Source organism: Tasmannia lanceolata, unplaced genomic scaffold (assembly GCF_043159265.1).
Source record: "Tasmannia lanceolata isolate RefF3 unplaced genomic scaffold, GAP_Taslan_0.1 ptg000001l, whole genome shotgun sequence".
Lineage (NCBI taxonomy): Eukaryota > Viridiplantae > Streptophyta > Magnoliopsida > Canellales > Winteraceae > Tasmannia > Tasmannia lanceolata.
The window spans coordinates 15464-27824 of NW_027518678.1; the positions used below are offsets into that span (position 1 = coordinate 15464).

The following is a 12361-nucleotide window of genomic DNA, read 5'->3' on the forward strand; positions in this document are numbered from 1 at the left end:
CCTGCCACGTGCCCTTTGACCACTTAGTCAACTATTTTTCTATGGGAGAAACTTTTATTGCTGTCGAACTTGACCTAAAACATTGTTTGCCCCATATATGTTGGTGGATTTCTTTTGTTTTCCTGCACTTTCTTTTCTGTTACCTCGAAAATTTCCACTTCTCCAAACGAAGAGAAATAGTAACAGATGCAAGAGTTCGGCGATGTATGTCCTTCACTTTATAACTCCTTGGTGAACCCTCTGCTTAGTTGGGTGAGATTGTTTTCCTCCTCCCATAAACAAAATAGGGAGCTACATAGATCTTGTGGAATTCATGGCATGGATATGAAAAAGACAGAAATTTCAAGCAATATTATGTAATCCAATGTGTAGGTCAGAAGATATGGAGATGAGTAGTGGGAGGGTGTGATGCCATAATGCTTTGAAGACTCGTTTCTGGTGAGCTTTCACCGATTGAGAGGGTCTGCTGCAGTTATATCTGATATCAAATATGTGGATCATGGGATCTGCTGAGCCTGATGTGATGTACAAACCATCAGGAGACCATGCCTGATTTATCAGAGCCGATTGTGATTCGCTCGCTGCTTGCTTCCAACCAAATGCATGAATCTCCGTTTGCCTTAGCCTGATATCGAACAGCCGGAGTTGCTTCTCAGGAGTGCTGAAAATGGAAAACCTTGGTCAGCAAAAGCTCAAGGAACCTTGGCTGAAAATTGTATTTAGGTAACTGATCAGTGTATTTACGCTGGGCTTCAGGACAAAACAATGTGCAAGGATAGGATATGATTGACAAAATAACACGAGAACGAAGGTTATATAGGCCTGCTTACCCTGTTTGCACCATGAATAGGTTGAAGTCAGATGGATTAGGCAGAACGCTCATGCATTTGCTTTCAATTTGGTGTTTGTAATCTGCTCTTCCAGCTTGTAAATCAAATCCAATAATTCTTTTATCTGCACCAGCGGATATTATCATATGCTTTTGCTGCATACCAGCAACCCCCATAACGGCTGAAGAATGCAAGTTTCTGTGCAACGGCTTTGGTTTCCATAACTTTTCACCATCGCTCTCATTCCAAAGTACCACAGCATGGTCGCTCCCACCAGTTGCAAAACATTGATCCGCCCAGGGCATGAAAATTATACTGTTTATAATACCACTAAACCCTAAACCCTAAACCCTAAACACTAAAGACTATACCACTAAACCCTGAACCCTAAACCCTAAATCCTAATTCCTAATCCCTAAACACGAAACTCGAAACCCGAAACCCGAACGCCAAAACCCTAAACCCCAAAACCCTAAACCCGAAACACGAAACCCTAACCTCGAAACCCTGACCCCTAAACCCCTAACCCTAAACCCGAAATCCTAAACCCCTAAACCCTAACCCTAACCCTAAACCCTAACACATAAACCCTAACCCTAAACCCGAAACCATAAACCCTAACCCCGCAACCCTAAACCCTAAACCCCTAATCCTAAACCCCAAACCCTAAACCCTAAATCCTAAACCCTAAACCCAAACCCCAAACCCCAAACCCAAACCCAAACCCAAACCCCAAACCCCAAACCCCAACCCCAAACCCAAACCCCAAAAGCCCCAAAACCTCAAAATCCCAAAACCCTAAACCCCAAATCCCAAAACCCTTATCCCTAAACCCTAAACACCTTGAGAGTGTACAGTTGGTGGCAGTAGCTCCAGCATTGGGTTTCTATATTCTCTATCTTTTTTTCTCATCTCTTCTAAAGAAAACCTCTGATTTGTAAAAAAATTCCAAGGTAGACATTTGCAGTTTTTCTTTTTGATCGTACAATTAAATTGAAGGGTTAGGGTTGCTTCGTATGGGATTTTTGGGTCCCGGCTTAGCATGTGGATTTCTGAAAGTTTGGTTGTTTCCTAAATCTAATCAAAAGTAAAAGCATTAGGGGGAGCACCTTCTACAAGGGCATGTGAATGTGAATGTTATAACTTCATCCTTACTGCATCATCCACATCTAAGCCACCCATTTCAATTAGATCACCGGCTCACAAGACAATTCTACAGAATAGAATATGACGTATTGTGATGAGCTTTAGACTATTACCATTATGAATAAGGAGAATTTATATGATGGGTGGCCGTGAAAACACGTGAAGTCTAAAAAAGTATGTACGGCTCACTTTTTCGATGATCCAAACCGTTCATCTGTTTGGGCACAACATACAAGGGCATGTGAATGTGAATGTTATAACTTCATCCTTACTGCATCGTCCACATCTAAGCCACCCATTTCAATTAGATCACCGGCTCACAAGACAATTCTACAGAATAGAATATGACGTATTGTGATGAGCTTTAGACTATTACCATTATGAATAAGGAGAATTTATATGATGGGTGGCCGTGAAAACACGTGAAGTCTAAAATAGTATGTACGGCTCACTTTTTCGATGATCCAAACCGTTCATCTGTTTGGGCACAACATAAATAGGTTGTGCCCCAAAAATCAGTTCCATAGAATGATCCTAACCCTCTGATCTGTAGAAGATTCCATAAATGATTTTTGGAAATCTCCATATTCAGAACAGTTTTTATCGGAGGGCTAGGATCATCCTATGGAACTGATTTTTGGGGCACAACCTATTTACGTTGTGCCCAAACAGATGAACGGTTTGGATCATCAAAAAAAGTGAGCCATACCTACTTTTTTTAGACTTCACGTGTTTTCACGGCCACCCATCATATAAATTCTCATGAATATGATCTTTGGAGGAACACTTAGGTGATGCCCTCTCAATTCTCTCCCTCTCCTGCCACGTGCCCTTTGACCACTTAGTCAACTATTTTTCTATGGGGGAAACTTTTATTGCTGTCGAACTTGACCTAAAACATTGTTTGCCCCATATATGTTGGTGGATTTCTTTTGTTTTCCTGCACTTTCTTTTCTGTTACCTCGAAAATTTCCACTTCTCCAAACGAAGAGAAATAGTAACAGATGCAAGAGTTCGGCGATGTATGTCCTTCACTTTATAACTCCTTGGTGAACCCTCTGCTTAGTTGGGTGAGATTGTTTTCCTCCTCCCATAAACAAAATAGGGAGCTACATAGATCTTGTGGAATTCATGGCATGGATATGAAAAAGACAGAAATTTCAAGCAATATTATGTAATCCAATGTGTAGGTCAGAAGATATGGAGATGAGTAGTGGGAGGGTGTGATGCCATAATGCTTTGAAGACTCGTTTCTGGTGAGCTTTCACCGATTGAGAGGGTCTGCTGCAGTTATATCTGATATCAAATATGTGGATCATGGGATCTGCTGAGCCTGATGTGATGTACAAACCATCAGGAGACCATGCCTGATTTATCAGAGCCGATTGTGATTCGCTCGCTGCTTGCTTCCAACCAAATGCATGAATCTCCGTTTGCCTTAGCCTGATATCGAACAGCCGGAGTTGCTTCTCAGGAGTGCTGAAAATGGAAAACCTTGGTCAGCAAAAGCTCAAGGAACCTTGGCTGAAAATTGTATTTAGGTAACTGATCAGTGTATTTAGGCTGGGCTTCAGGACAAAACAATGTGCAAGGATAGGATATGATTGACAAAATAACACGAGAACGAAGGTTATATAGGCCTGCTTACCCTGTTTGCACCATGAATAGGTTGAAGTCAGATGGATTAGGCAGAACGCTCATGCATTTGCTTTCAATTTGGTGTTTGTAATCTGCTCTTCCAGCTTGTAAATCAAATCCAATAATTCTTTTATCTGCACCAGCGGATATTATCATATGCTTTTGCTGCATACCAGCAACCCCCATAACGGCTGAAGAATGCAAGTTTCTGTGCAACGGCTTTGGTTTCCATAACTTTTCACCATCGCTCTCATTCCAAAGTACCACAGCATGGTCGCTCCCACCAGTTGCAAAACATTGATCCGCCCAGGGCATGAAAATTATACTGTTTATAATACCACTAAACCCTAAACCCTAAACCCTAAACACTAAAGACTATACCACTAAACCCTGAACCCTAAACCCTAAATCCTAATTCCTAATCCCTAAACACGAAACTCGAAACCCGAAACCCGAACGCCAAAACCCTAAACCCCAAAACCCTAAACCCGAAACACGAAACCCTAACCTCGAAACCCTGACCCCTAAACCCCTAACCCTAAACCCGAAATCCTAAACCCCTAAACCCTAACCCTAACCCTAACCCTAACCCTAAACCCTAACACATAAACCCTAACCCTAAACCCGAAACCATAAACCCTAACCCCGCAACCCTAAACCCTAAACCCCTAATCCTAAACCCCAAACCCTAAACCCTAAATCCTAAACCCTAAACCCAAACCCCAAACCCCAAACCCAAACCCAAACCCAAACCCCAAACCCCAAACCCCAACCCCAAACCCAAACCCCAAAAGCCCCAAAACCTCAAAATCCCAAAACCCTAAACCTCAAATCCCAGAACCCTTATCCCTAAACCCTAAACACCTTGAGAGTGTACAGTTGGTGGCAGTAGCTCCAGCATTGGGTTTCTATATTCTCTATCTTTTTTTCTCATCTCTTCTAAAGAAAACCTCTGATTTGTAAAAAAATTCCAAGGTAGACATTTGCAGTTTTTCTTTTTGATCGTACAATTAAATTGAAGGGTTAGGGTTGCTTCGTATGGGATTTTTGGGTCCCGGCTTAGCATGTGGATTTCTGAAAGTTTGGTTGTTTCCTAAATCTAATCAAAAGTAAAAGCATTAGGGGGAGCACCTTCTACAAGGGCATGTGAATGTGAATGTTATAACTTCATCCTTACTGCATCGTCCACATCTAAGCCACCCATTTCAATTAGATCACCGGCTCACAAGACAATTCTACAGAATAGAATATGACGTATTGTGATGAGCTTTAGACTATTACCATTATGAATAAGGAGAATTTATATGATGGGTGGCCGTGAAAACACGTGAAGTCTAAAAAAGTATGTACGGCTCACTTTTTCGATGATCCAAACCGTTCATCTGTTTGGGCACAACATACAAGGGCATGTGAATGTGAATGTTATAACTTCATCCTTACTGCATCGTCCACATCTAAGCCACCCATTTCAATTAGATCACCGGCTCACAAGACAATTCTACAGAATAGAATATGACGTATTGTGATGAGCTTTAGACTATTACCATTATGAATAAGGAGAATTTATATGATGGGTGGCCGTGAAAACACGTGAAGTCTAAAAAAGTATGTACGGCTCACTTTTTCGATGATCCAAACCGTTCATCTGTTTGGGCACAACATAAATAGGTTGTGCCCCAAAAATCAGTTCCATAGGATGATCATAACCCTCTGATCTGTAGAAGATTCCATAAATGATTTTTGGAAATCTCCATATTCAGAACAGTTTTTATCGGAGGGCTAGGATCATCCTATGGAACTGATTTTTGGGGCACAACCTATTTACGTTGTGCCCAAACAGATGAACGGTTTGGATCATCAAAAAAAGTAAGCCATACCTACTTTTTTTAGACTTCACGTGTTTTCACGGCCACCCATCATATAAATTCTCATGAATATGATCTTTGGAGGAACACTTAGGTGATGCCCTCTCAATTCTCTCCCTCTCCTGCCACGTGCCCTTTGACCACTTAGTCAACTATTTTTCTATGGGAGAAACTTTTATTGCTGTCGAACTTGACCTAAAACATTGTTTGCCCCATATATGTTGGTGGATTTCTTTTGTTTTCCTGCACTTTCTTTTCTGTTACCTCGAAAATTTCCACTTCTCCAAACGAAGAGAAATAGTAACAAATGCAAGAGTTCGGCGATGTATGTCCTTCGCTTTATAACTCCTTGGTGAACCCTCTGCTTAGTTGGGTGAGATTGTTTTCCTCCTCCCATAAACAAAATAGGGAGCTACATAGATCTTGTGGAATTCATGGCATGGATATGAAAAAGACAGAAATTTCAAGCAATATTATGTAATCCAATGTGTAGGTCAGAAGATATGGAGATGAGTAGTGGGAGGGTGTGATGCCATAATGCTTTGAAGACTCGTTTCTGGTGAGCTTTCACCGATTGAGAGGGTCTGCTGCAGTTATATCTGATATCAAATATGTGGATCATGGGATCTGCTGAGCCTGATGTGATGTACAAACCATCAGGAGACCATGCCTGATTTATCAGAGCCGATTGTGATTCGCTCGCTGCTTGCTTCCAACCAAATGCATGAATCTCCGTTTGCCTTAGCCTGATATCGAACAGCCGGAGTTGCTTCTCAGGAGTGCTGAAAATGGAAAACCTTGGTCAGCAAAAGCTCAAGGAACCTTGGCTGAAAATTGTATTTAGGTAACTGATCAGTGTATTTAGGCTGGGCTTCAGGACAAAACAATGTGCAAGGATAGGATATGATTGACAAAATAACACGAGAACGAAGGTTATATAGGCCTGCTTACCCTGTTTGCACCATGAATAGGTTGAAGTCAGATGGATTAGGCAGAACGCTCATGCATTTGCTTTCAATTTGGTGTTTGTAATCTGCTCTTCCAGCTTGTAAATCAAATCCAATAATTCTTTTATCTGCACCAGCGGATATTATCATATGCTTTTGCTGCATACCAGCAACCCCCATAACGGCTGAAGAATGCAAGTTTCTGTGCAACGGCTTTGGTTTCCATAACTTTTCACCATCGCTCTCATTCCAAAGTACCACAGCATGGTCGCTCCCACCAGTTGCAAAACATTGATCCGCCCAGGGCATGAAAATTACACTGTTTATAATACCACTAAACCCTAAACCCTAAACCCTAAACACTAAAGACTATACCACTAAACCCTGAACCGTAAACCCTAAATCCTAATTCCTAATCCCTAAACACGAAACTCGAAACCCGAAACCCGAACGCCAAAACCCTAAACCCCAAAACCCTAAACCCGAAACACGAAACCCTAACCTCGAAACCCTGACCCCTAAACCCCTAACCCTAAACCCGAAATCCTAAACCCCTAAACCCTAACCCTAACCCTAACCCTAACCCTAAACCCTAACACATAAACCCTAACCCTAAACCCGAAACCATAAACCCTAACCCCGCAACCCTAAACCCTAAACCCCTAATCCTAAACCCCAAACCCTAAACCCTAAATCCTAAACCCTAAACCCAAACCCCAAACCCCAAACCCAAACCCAAACCCAAACCCCAAACCCCAAACCCCAACCCCAAACCCAAACCCCAAAAGCCCCAAAACCTCAAAATCCCAAAACCCTAAACCCCAAATCCCAAAACCCTTATCCCTAAACCCTAAACACCTTGAGAGTGTACAGTTGGTGGCAGTAGCTCCAGCATTGGGTTTCTATATTCTCTATCTTTTTTTCTCATCTCTTCTAAAGAAAACCTCTGATTTGTAAAAAAATTCCAAGGTAGACATTTGCAGTTTTTCTTTTTGATCGTACAATTAAATTGAAGGGTTAGGGTTGCTTCGTATGGGATTTTTGGGTCCCGGCTTAGCATGTGGATTTCTGAAAGTTTGGTTGTTTCCTAAATCTAATCAAAAGTAAAAGCATTAGGGGGAGCACCTTCTACAAGGGCATGTGAATGTGAATGTTATAACTTCATCCTTACTGCATCGTCCACATCTAAGCCACCCATTTCAATTAGATCACCGGCTCACAAGACAATTCTACAGAATAGAATATGACGTATTGTGATGAGCTTTAGACTATTACCATTATGAATAAGGAGAATTTATATGATGGGTGGCCGTGAAAACACGTGAAGTCTAAAAAGTATGTACGGCTCACTTTTTCGATGATCCAAACCGTTCATCTGTTTGGGCACAACATAAATAGGTTGTGCCCCAAAAATCAGTTCCATAGGATGATCCTAACCCTCTGATCTGTAGAAGATTCCATAAATGATTTTTGGAAATCTCCATATTCAGAACAGTTTTTATCGGAGGGCTAGGATCATCCTATGGAACTGATTTTTGGGGCACAACCTATTTACGTTGTGCCCAAACAGATGAACGGTTTGGATCATCAAAAAAAGTGAGCCATACCTACTTTTTTTAGACTTCACGTGTTTTCACGGCCACCCATCATATAAATTCTCATGAATATGATCTTTGGAGGAACACTTAGGTGATGCCCTCTCAATTCTCTCCCTCTCCTGCCACGTGCCCTTTGACCACTTAGTCAACTATTTTTCTATGGGAGAAACTTTTATTGCTGTCGAACTTGACCTAAAACATTGTTTGCCCCATATATATTGGTGGATTTCTTTTGTTTTCCTGCACTTTCTTTTCTGTTACCTCGAAAATTTCCACTTCTCCAAACGAAGAGAAATAGTAACAGATGCAAGAGTTCGGCGATGTATGTCCTTCACTTTGTAACTCCTTGGTGAACCCTCTGCTTAGTTGGGTGAGATTGTTTTCCTCCTCCCATAAACAAAATAGGGAGCTACATAGATCTTGTGGAATTCATGGCATGGATATGAAAAAGACAGAAATTTCAAGCAATATTATGTAATCCAATGTGTAGGTCAGAAGATATGGAGATGAGTAGTGGGAGGGTGTGATGCCATAATGCTTTGAAGACTCGTTTCTGGTGAGCTTTCACCGATTGAGAGGGTCTGCTGCAGTTATATCTGATATCAAATATGTGGATCATGGGATCTGCTGAGCCTGATGTGATGTACAAACCATCAGGAGACCATGCCTGATTTATCAGAGCCGATTGTGATTCGCTCGCTGCTTGCTTCCAACCAAATGCATGAATCTCCGTTTGCCTTAGCCTGATATCGAACAGCCGGAGTTGCTTCTCAGGAGTGCTGAAAATGGAAAACCTTGGTCAGCAAAAGCTCAAGGAACCTTGGCTGAAAATTGTATTTAGGTAACTGATCAGTGTATTTAGGCTGGGCTTCAGGACAAAACAATGTGCAAGGATAGGATATGATTGACAAAATAACACGAGAACGAAGGTTATATAGGCCTGCTTACCCTGTTTGCACCATGAATAGGTTGAAGTCAGATGGATTAGGCAGAACGCTCATGCATTTGCTTTCAATTTGGTGTTTGTAATCTGCTCTTCCAGCTTGTAAATCAAATCCAATAATTCTTTTATCTGCACCAGCGGATATTATCATATGCTTTTGCTGCATACCAGCAACCCCCATAACGGCTGAAGAATGCAAGTTTCTGTGCAACGGCTTTGGTTTCCATAACTTTTCACCATCGCTCTCATTCCAAAGTACCACAGCATGGTCGCTCCCACCAGTTGCAAAACATTGATCCGCCCAGGGCATGAAAATTATACTGTTTATAATACCCTTGAGATGAGATTTTCCTTCCAAGAAAGTAACTCTGTTCTGCTAACACAATCATCTTAGAATCAACTTTAATGTTGCATACAAGTCAATATCACTTTTCCATATAGAAGACAATAAACTAGAGTGGAAGAGTATGTTTGTGTGTGCATAAAGCCCATATAGAATTATGATTTTATGGCAAATTCAAATGACTAATGGCATTCAAGATACAGCAATTAGATGCACAGATTAAAGAGGTGGAGAAACAATCGTATGGGTCCCATAAAACAGCAGTACACATTGAGAAAATATGTCTACATTCAAAACATGCTATCCAATTCAAACATGCACGAAAAGGCCAGGCTTCTACAAAATAAGGAGACACGAGGCATAAACTTCTCAAATATCATCTGCCAGAGTTGTAACTTGCAAGACAACAATGAGGCCTATGCCATTGCATTGGTTTGCTGAAGCTCAAATGGCATCTGTCAATGTTTGCATTGCACTGATTTGTATTAGAAAAATGCATTAGTTTGTGCATGATGATGTTTGACTAAAGTCATATGGAAGTGATATTTCATCATATAAATAAGTGCTTATCTGGATGTTTTATGAATACCATCACCTATTTAGGAGGCAAATATTTCCAAGCTTATACTTCTCAAGTGAAAAGAGACATGCCTCAACCGTGATTTGCCTTTGGAACTTTACCAACACAGCAACACCAGTCTATCCTTGGAAAGTCAACACTTGGAGCTAGATGGAACCATTTACAACATTCATAGCTCTCCCTTCGAATTTTTGGTTTCATGCATATGTCATTTCGTATTCGAGCCTCTCTACAAGTGAGCCTCATTCTCCAAAGGAAATTTCAGTGGATTCTATGCCAAATACAGCTATCTTCAGAGTTCATAAAGTTATCTCTTATTAGTTGAATTTCTAGTGCTTGTTAATTTTGGACTACTTGACTGGTTCTTCCAATTTATCCTTAAGTGCTTATATTTTTGTCATAGTTTCTGAATACATTTGGGAAGTGGAATTTGACAAGTTTCTTGTATCTTGGGTGGGTTGGATAATGTGGACAGCCCCCACATCTAGTATAAATATAGAAACGTACCCTACTAAAATGGAACTAAAAATAGAAATAAAGCGTAGTTACTAGTTTCTCCAACAAAGGTAAAACGTAATCAAACGAGTTGCATCACATTATTCAATAACTATTTGCAAAGCTTTATTTCTAAGACATTTTGATTTCAAGCGCCCCCACCGCTTCAGATTGGCACACAATTTTCCCATTCACAAGGTGCTTTTTTTTCCCCAAGTTCCTTTCCCTCCCACAGGAAGACTCGTTCAATTTTCACATCCCCTTGGCACCATTTTCCATCAAAGACCATGAACGTTTGTGGGTGGTTTGTGTGTGTGTGTGTGTGTGTGTTTTTAGGGGTTGGGGGGTAGACACAAAAGCCACACCATGGACACCGCCAAATGGATGGCCAAGGGCACCTAGAGAAGCAGCAAAAGAAGTCAAATGAAGGACTCCATCTGCTCCTCAAGTTTACAACGACACACCCAAATCCAAACGACCCTACCTGACCTTCTCTAATAGCAATCAACCACCCAACTATCCTTTACACAAGCTATCCTATGGAGCCTGGGATATTATAGATGAATGACCTAACCATCATGTCTTCTCAAAATTGAACACACTCCCCATTTGCGGTCTTGAAATGTCCTGAAATCTCTTGATTTTCCGGATTTTCTGGGCGCTCATGGGCGGCTTGTCAAGGTGTTGTTTTGAGGTAACGAAATTGCGCAAACCAGCTCCGAAGGTTTTCAGTGCCATGGCAATCTTCGAGGTGGAAGAAGAGGATAGTCGATGTGCTGTTTTGATGATACAAAATCCGTCATTTTCAGAGGTGGAAGAAGAGGATCATCACAGTGAAAGACAGGGAGAGAGAGAGAGAGAGAGAGTTTCCTCCTTTTCCTCTCAAATTAGGAGAAAAATAAACGGGGTGAAATTGGATTTCATGTCAGCCGACAAGGCGTTGACAAGAAACATTACGATTATCGAAAAACAATTTTCCAAACCCGTCATCAACTGCTTTTCAGGGGAATAATGATTTTTTTTCACGAAACTCGAACCCCGAAACCCGAACGCCGAAACCCTAAACCCCAAAACCCTAAACCCGAAACACGAAACCCTAACCTCGAAACCCTAACCCCTAACCCTAAACCCGAAATCCTAAACCCCTAAACCCTAACCCTAACCCTAACCCTAACCCTAAACCCTAACACATAAACCCTAACCCGAAACCCGAAACCATAAACCCTAACCCCGCAACCCTAAACCCTAAACCCCTAATCCCAAACCCCAAACCCCGAAACCCTAAATCCTAAACCCTAAACCCAAACCCCAAACCCCAAACCCCAACCCAAACCCAAACCCCAAACCCATACCCCAAAAGCCCCAAAACCTCAAAATCCCAAAACCCTAAACCCCAAATCCCAAAACCCTTATCCCTAAACCCTAAACACCTTGAGAGTGTACAGTTGGTGGCAGTAGCTCCAGCATTGGGTTTCTATATTCTCTATTTTTTTTTCTCATCTCTTCTAAAGAAAACCTCTGATTTGTAAAAAAATTCCAAGGTAGACATTTGCAGTTTTTCTTTTTGATCGTACAATTAAATTGAAGGGTTAGGGTTGCTTCGTATGGGATTTTTGGGTCCCGGCTTAGCATGTGGATTTCTGAAAGTTTGGTTGTTTCCTAAATCTAATCAAAAGTAAAAGCATTAGGGGGAGCACCTTCTACAAGGGCATGTGAATGTGAATGTTATAACTTCATCCTTACTGCATCGTCCACATCTAAGCCACCCATTTCAATTAGATCACCGGCTCACAAGACAATTCTACAGAATAGAATATGACGTATTGTGATGAGCTTTAGACTATTACCATTATGAATAAGGAGAATTTATATGATGGGTGGCCGTGAAAACACGTGAAGTCTAAAAAAGTATGTACGGCTCACTTTTTCGATGATCCAAACCGTTCATCTGTTTGGGCACAACATAAATAGGTTGT

The 12361-nt window shown here is 41.3% G+C and overlaps 4 protein-coding genes across 4 annotated transcripts; all 4 read right to left on the reverse strand.

Annotated features, from left to right (window-relative positions):
- Window positions 1-228: 228 nt before the first annotated feature.
- Window positions 229-2012, reverse strand: LOC143857060 (uncharacterized). Its single transcript, XM_077367666.1, has 3 exons — window positions 1986-2012; window positions 831-1174; window positions 229-661 (listed from the first exon to the last, which is right to left on the reverse strand). The coding sequence occupies exons 1-3, from the start codon at window positions 2010-2012 to the stop codon at window positions 343-345; spliced, it is 690 nt and encodes a 229-aa protein (XP_077223781.1). The 3' UTR covers window positions 229-342.
- Window positions 2013-3022: 1010 nt separating this feature from the next.
- On the reverse strand, window positions 3023-4818 carry LOC143845343 (uncharacterized). Its single transcript, XM_077376542.1, has 3 exons — window positions 4792-4818; window positions 3625-3968; window positions 3023-3455 (listed from the first exon to the last, which is right to left on the reverse strand). The coding sequence occupies exons 1-3, from the start codon at window positions 4816-4818 to the stop codon at window positions 3137-3139; spliced, it is 690 nt and encodes a 229-aa protein (XP_077232657.1). The 3' UTR covers window positions 3023-3136.
- Window positions 4819-5828: 1010 nt separating this feature from the next.
- Window positions 5829-7624, reverse strand: LOC143877875 (uncharacterized). The gene is made up of 3 exons (XM_077383248.1): window positions 7598-7624; window positions 6431-6774; window positions 5829-6261 (listed from the first exon to the last, which is right to left on the reverse strand). Exons 1-3 carry the CDS (start codon window positions 7622-7624, stop codon window positions 5943-5945), a joined length of 690 nt encoding a protein of 229 aa, XP_077239363.1. The 3' UTR covers window positions 5829-5942.
- Window positions 7625-8370: 746 nt separating this feature from the next.
- On the reverse strand, window positions 8371-12155 carry LOC143885463 (uncharacterized). The gene is made up of 3 exons (XM_077392519.1): window positions 12129-12155; window positions 8973-9340; window positions 8371-8803 (listed from the first exon to the last, which is right to left on the reverse strand). Exons 1-3 carry the CDS (start codon window positions 12153-12155, stop codon window positions 8485-8487), a joined length of 714 nt encoding a protein of 237 aa, XP_077248634.1. The 3' UTR covers window positions 8371-8484.
- Window positions 12156-12361: the final 206 nt, after the last annotated feature.

Coding starts and splice junctions, on each gene's coding strand:
- LOC143877875 (XM_077383248.1), bottom strand. CDS start 7,624: ATGGGTGGCTTAGATGTGGACGATGCA. Junction 6,775..7,597: donor GCTTAGATGTGGACGATGCA/GTAAGGATGAAG, acceptor TTTAGGGTTTAG/GGTTTAGGGTTTAGTGGTAT. Junction 6,262..6,430: donor CTATTCATGGTGCAAACAGG/GTAAGCAGGCCT, acceptor TTCCATTTTCAG/CACTCCTGAGAAGCAACTCC.
- LOC143857060 (XM_077367666.1), bottom strand. CDS start 2,012: ATGGGTGGCTTAGATGTGGATGATGCA. Junction 1,175..1,985: donor GCTTAGATGTGGATGATGCA/GTAAGGATGAAG, acceptor TTTAGGGTTTAG/GGTTTAGGGTTTAGTGGTAT. Junction 662..830: donor CTATTCATGGTGCAAACAGG/GTAAGCAGGCCT, acceptor TTCCATTTTCAG/CACTCCTGAGAAGCAACTCC.
- LOC143885463 (XM_077392519.1), bottom strand. CDS start 12,155: ATGGGTGGCTTAGATGTGGACGATGCA. Junction 9,341..12,128: donor GCTTAGATGTGGACGATGCA/GTAAGGATGAAG, acceptor TTGTGTTAGCAG/AACAGAGTTACTTTCTTGGA. Junction 8,804..8,972: donor CTATTCATGGTGCAAACAGG/GTAAGCAGGCCT, acceptor TTCCATTTTCAG/CACTCCTGAGAAGCAACTCC.
- LOC143845343 (XM_077376542.1), bottom strand. CDS start 4,818: ATGGGTGGCTTAGATGTGGACGATGCA. Junction 3,969..4,791: donor GCTTAGATGTGGACGATGCA/GTAAGGATGAAG, acceptor TTTAGGGTTTAG/GGTTTAGGGTTTAGTGGTAT. Junction 3,456..3,624: donor CTATTCATGGTGCAAACAGG/GTAAGCAGGCCT, acceptor TTCCATTTTCAG/CACTCCTGAGAAGCAACTCC.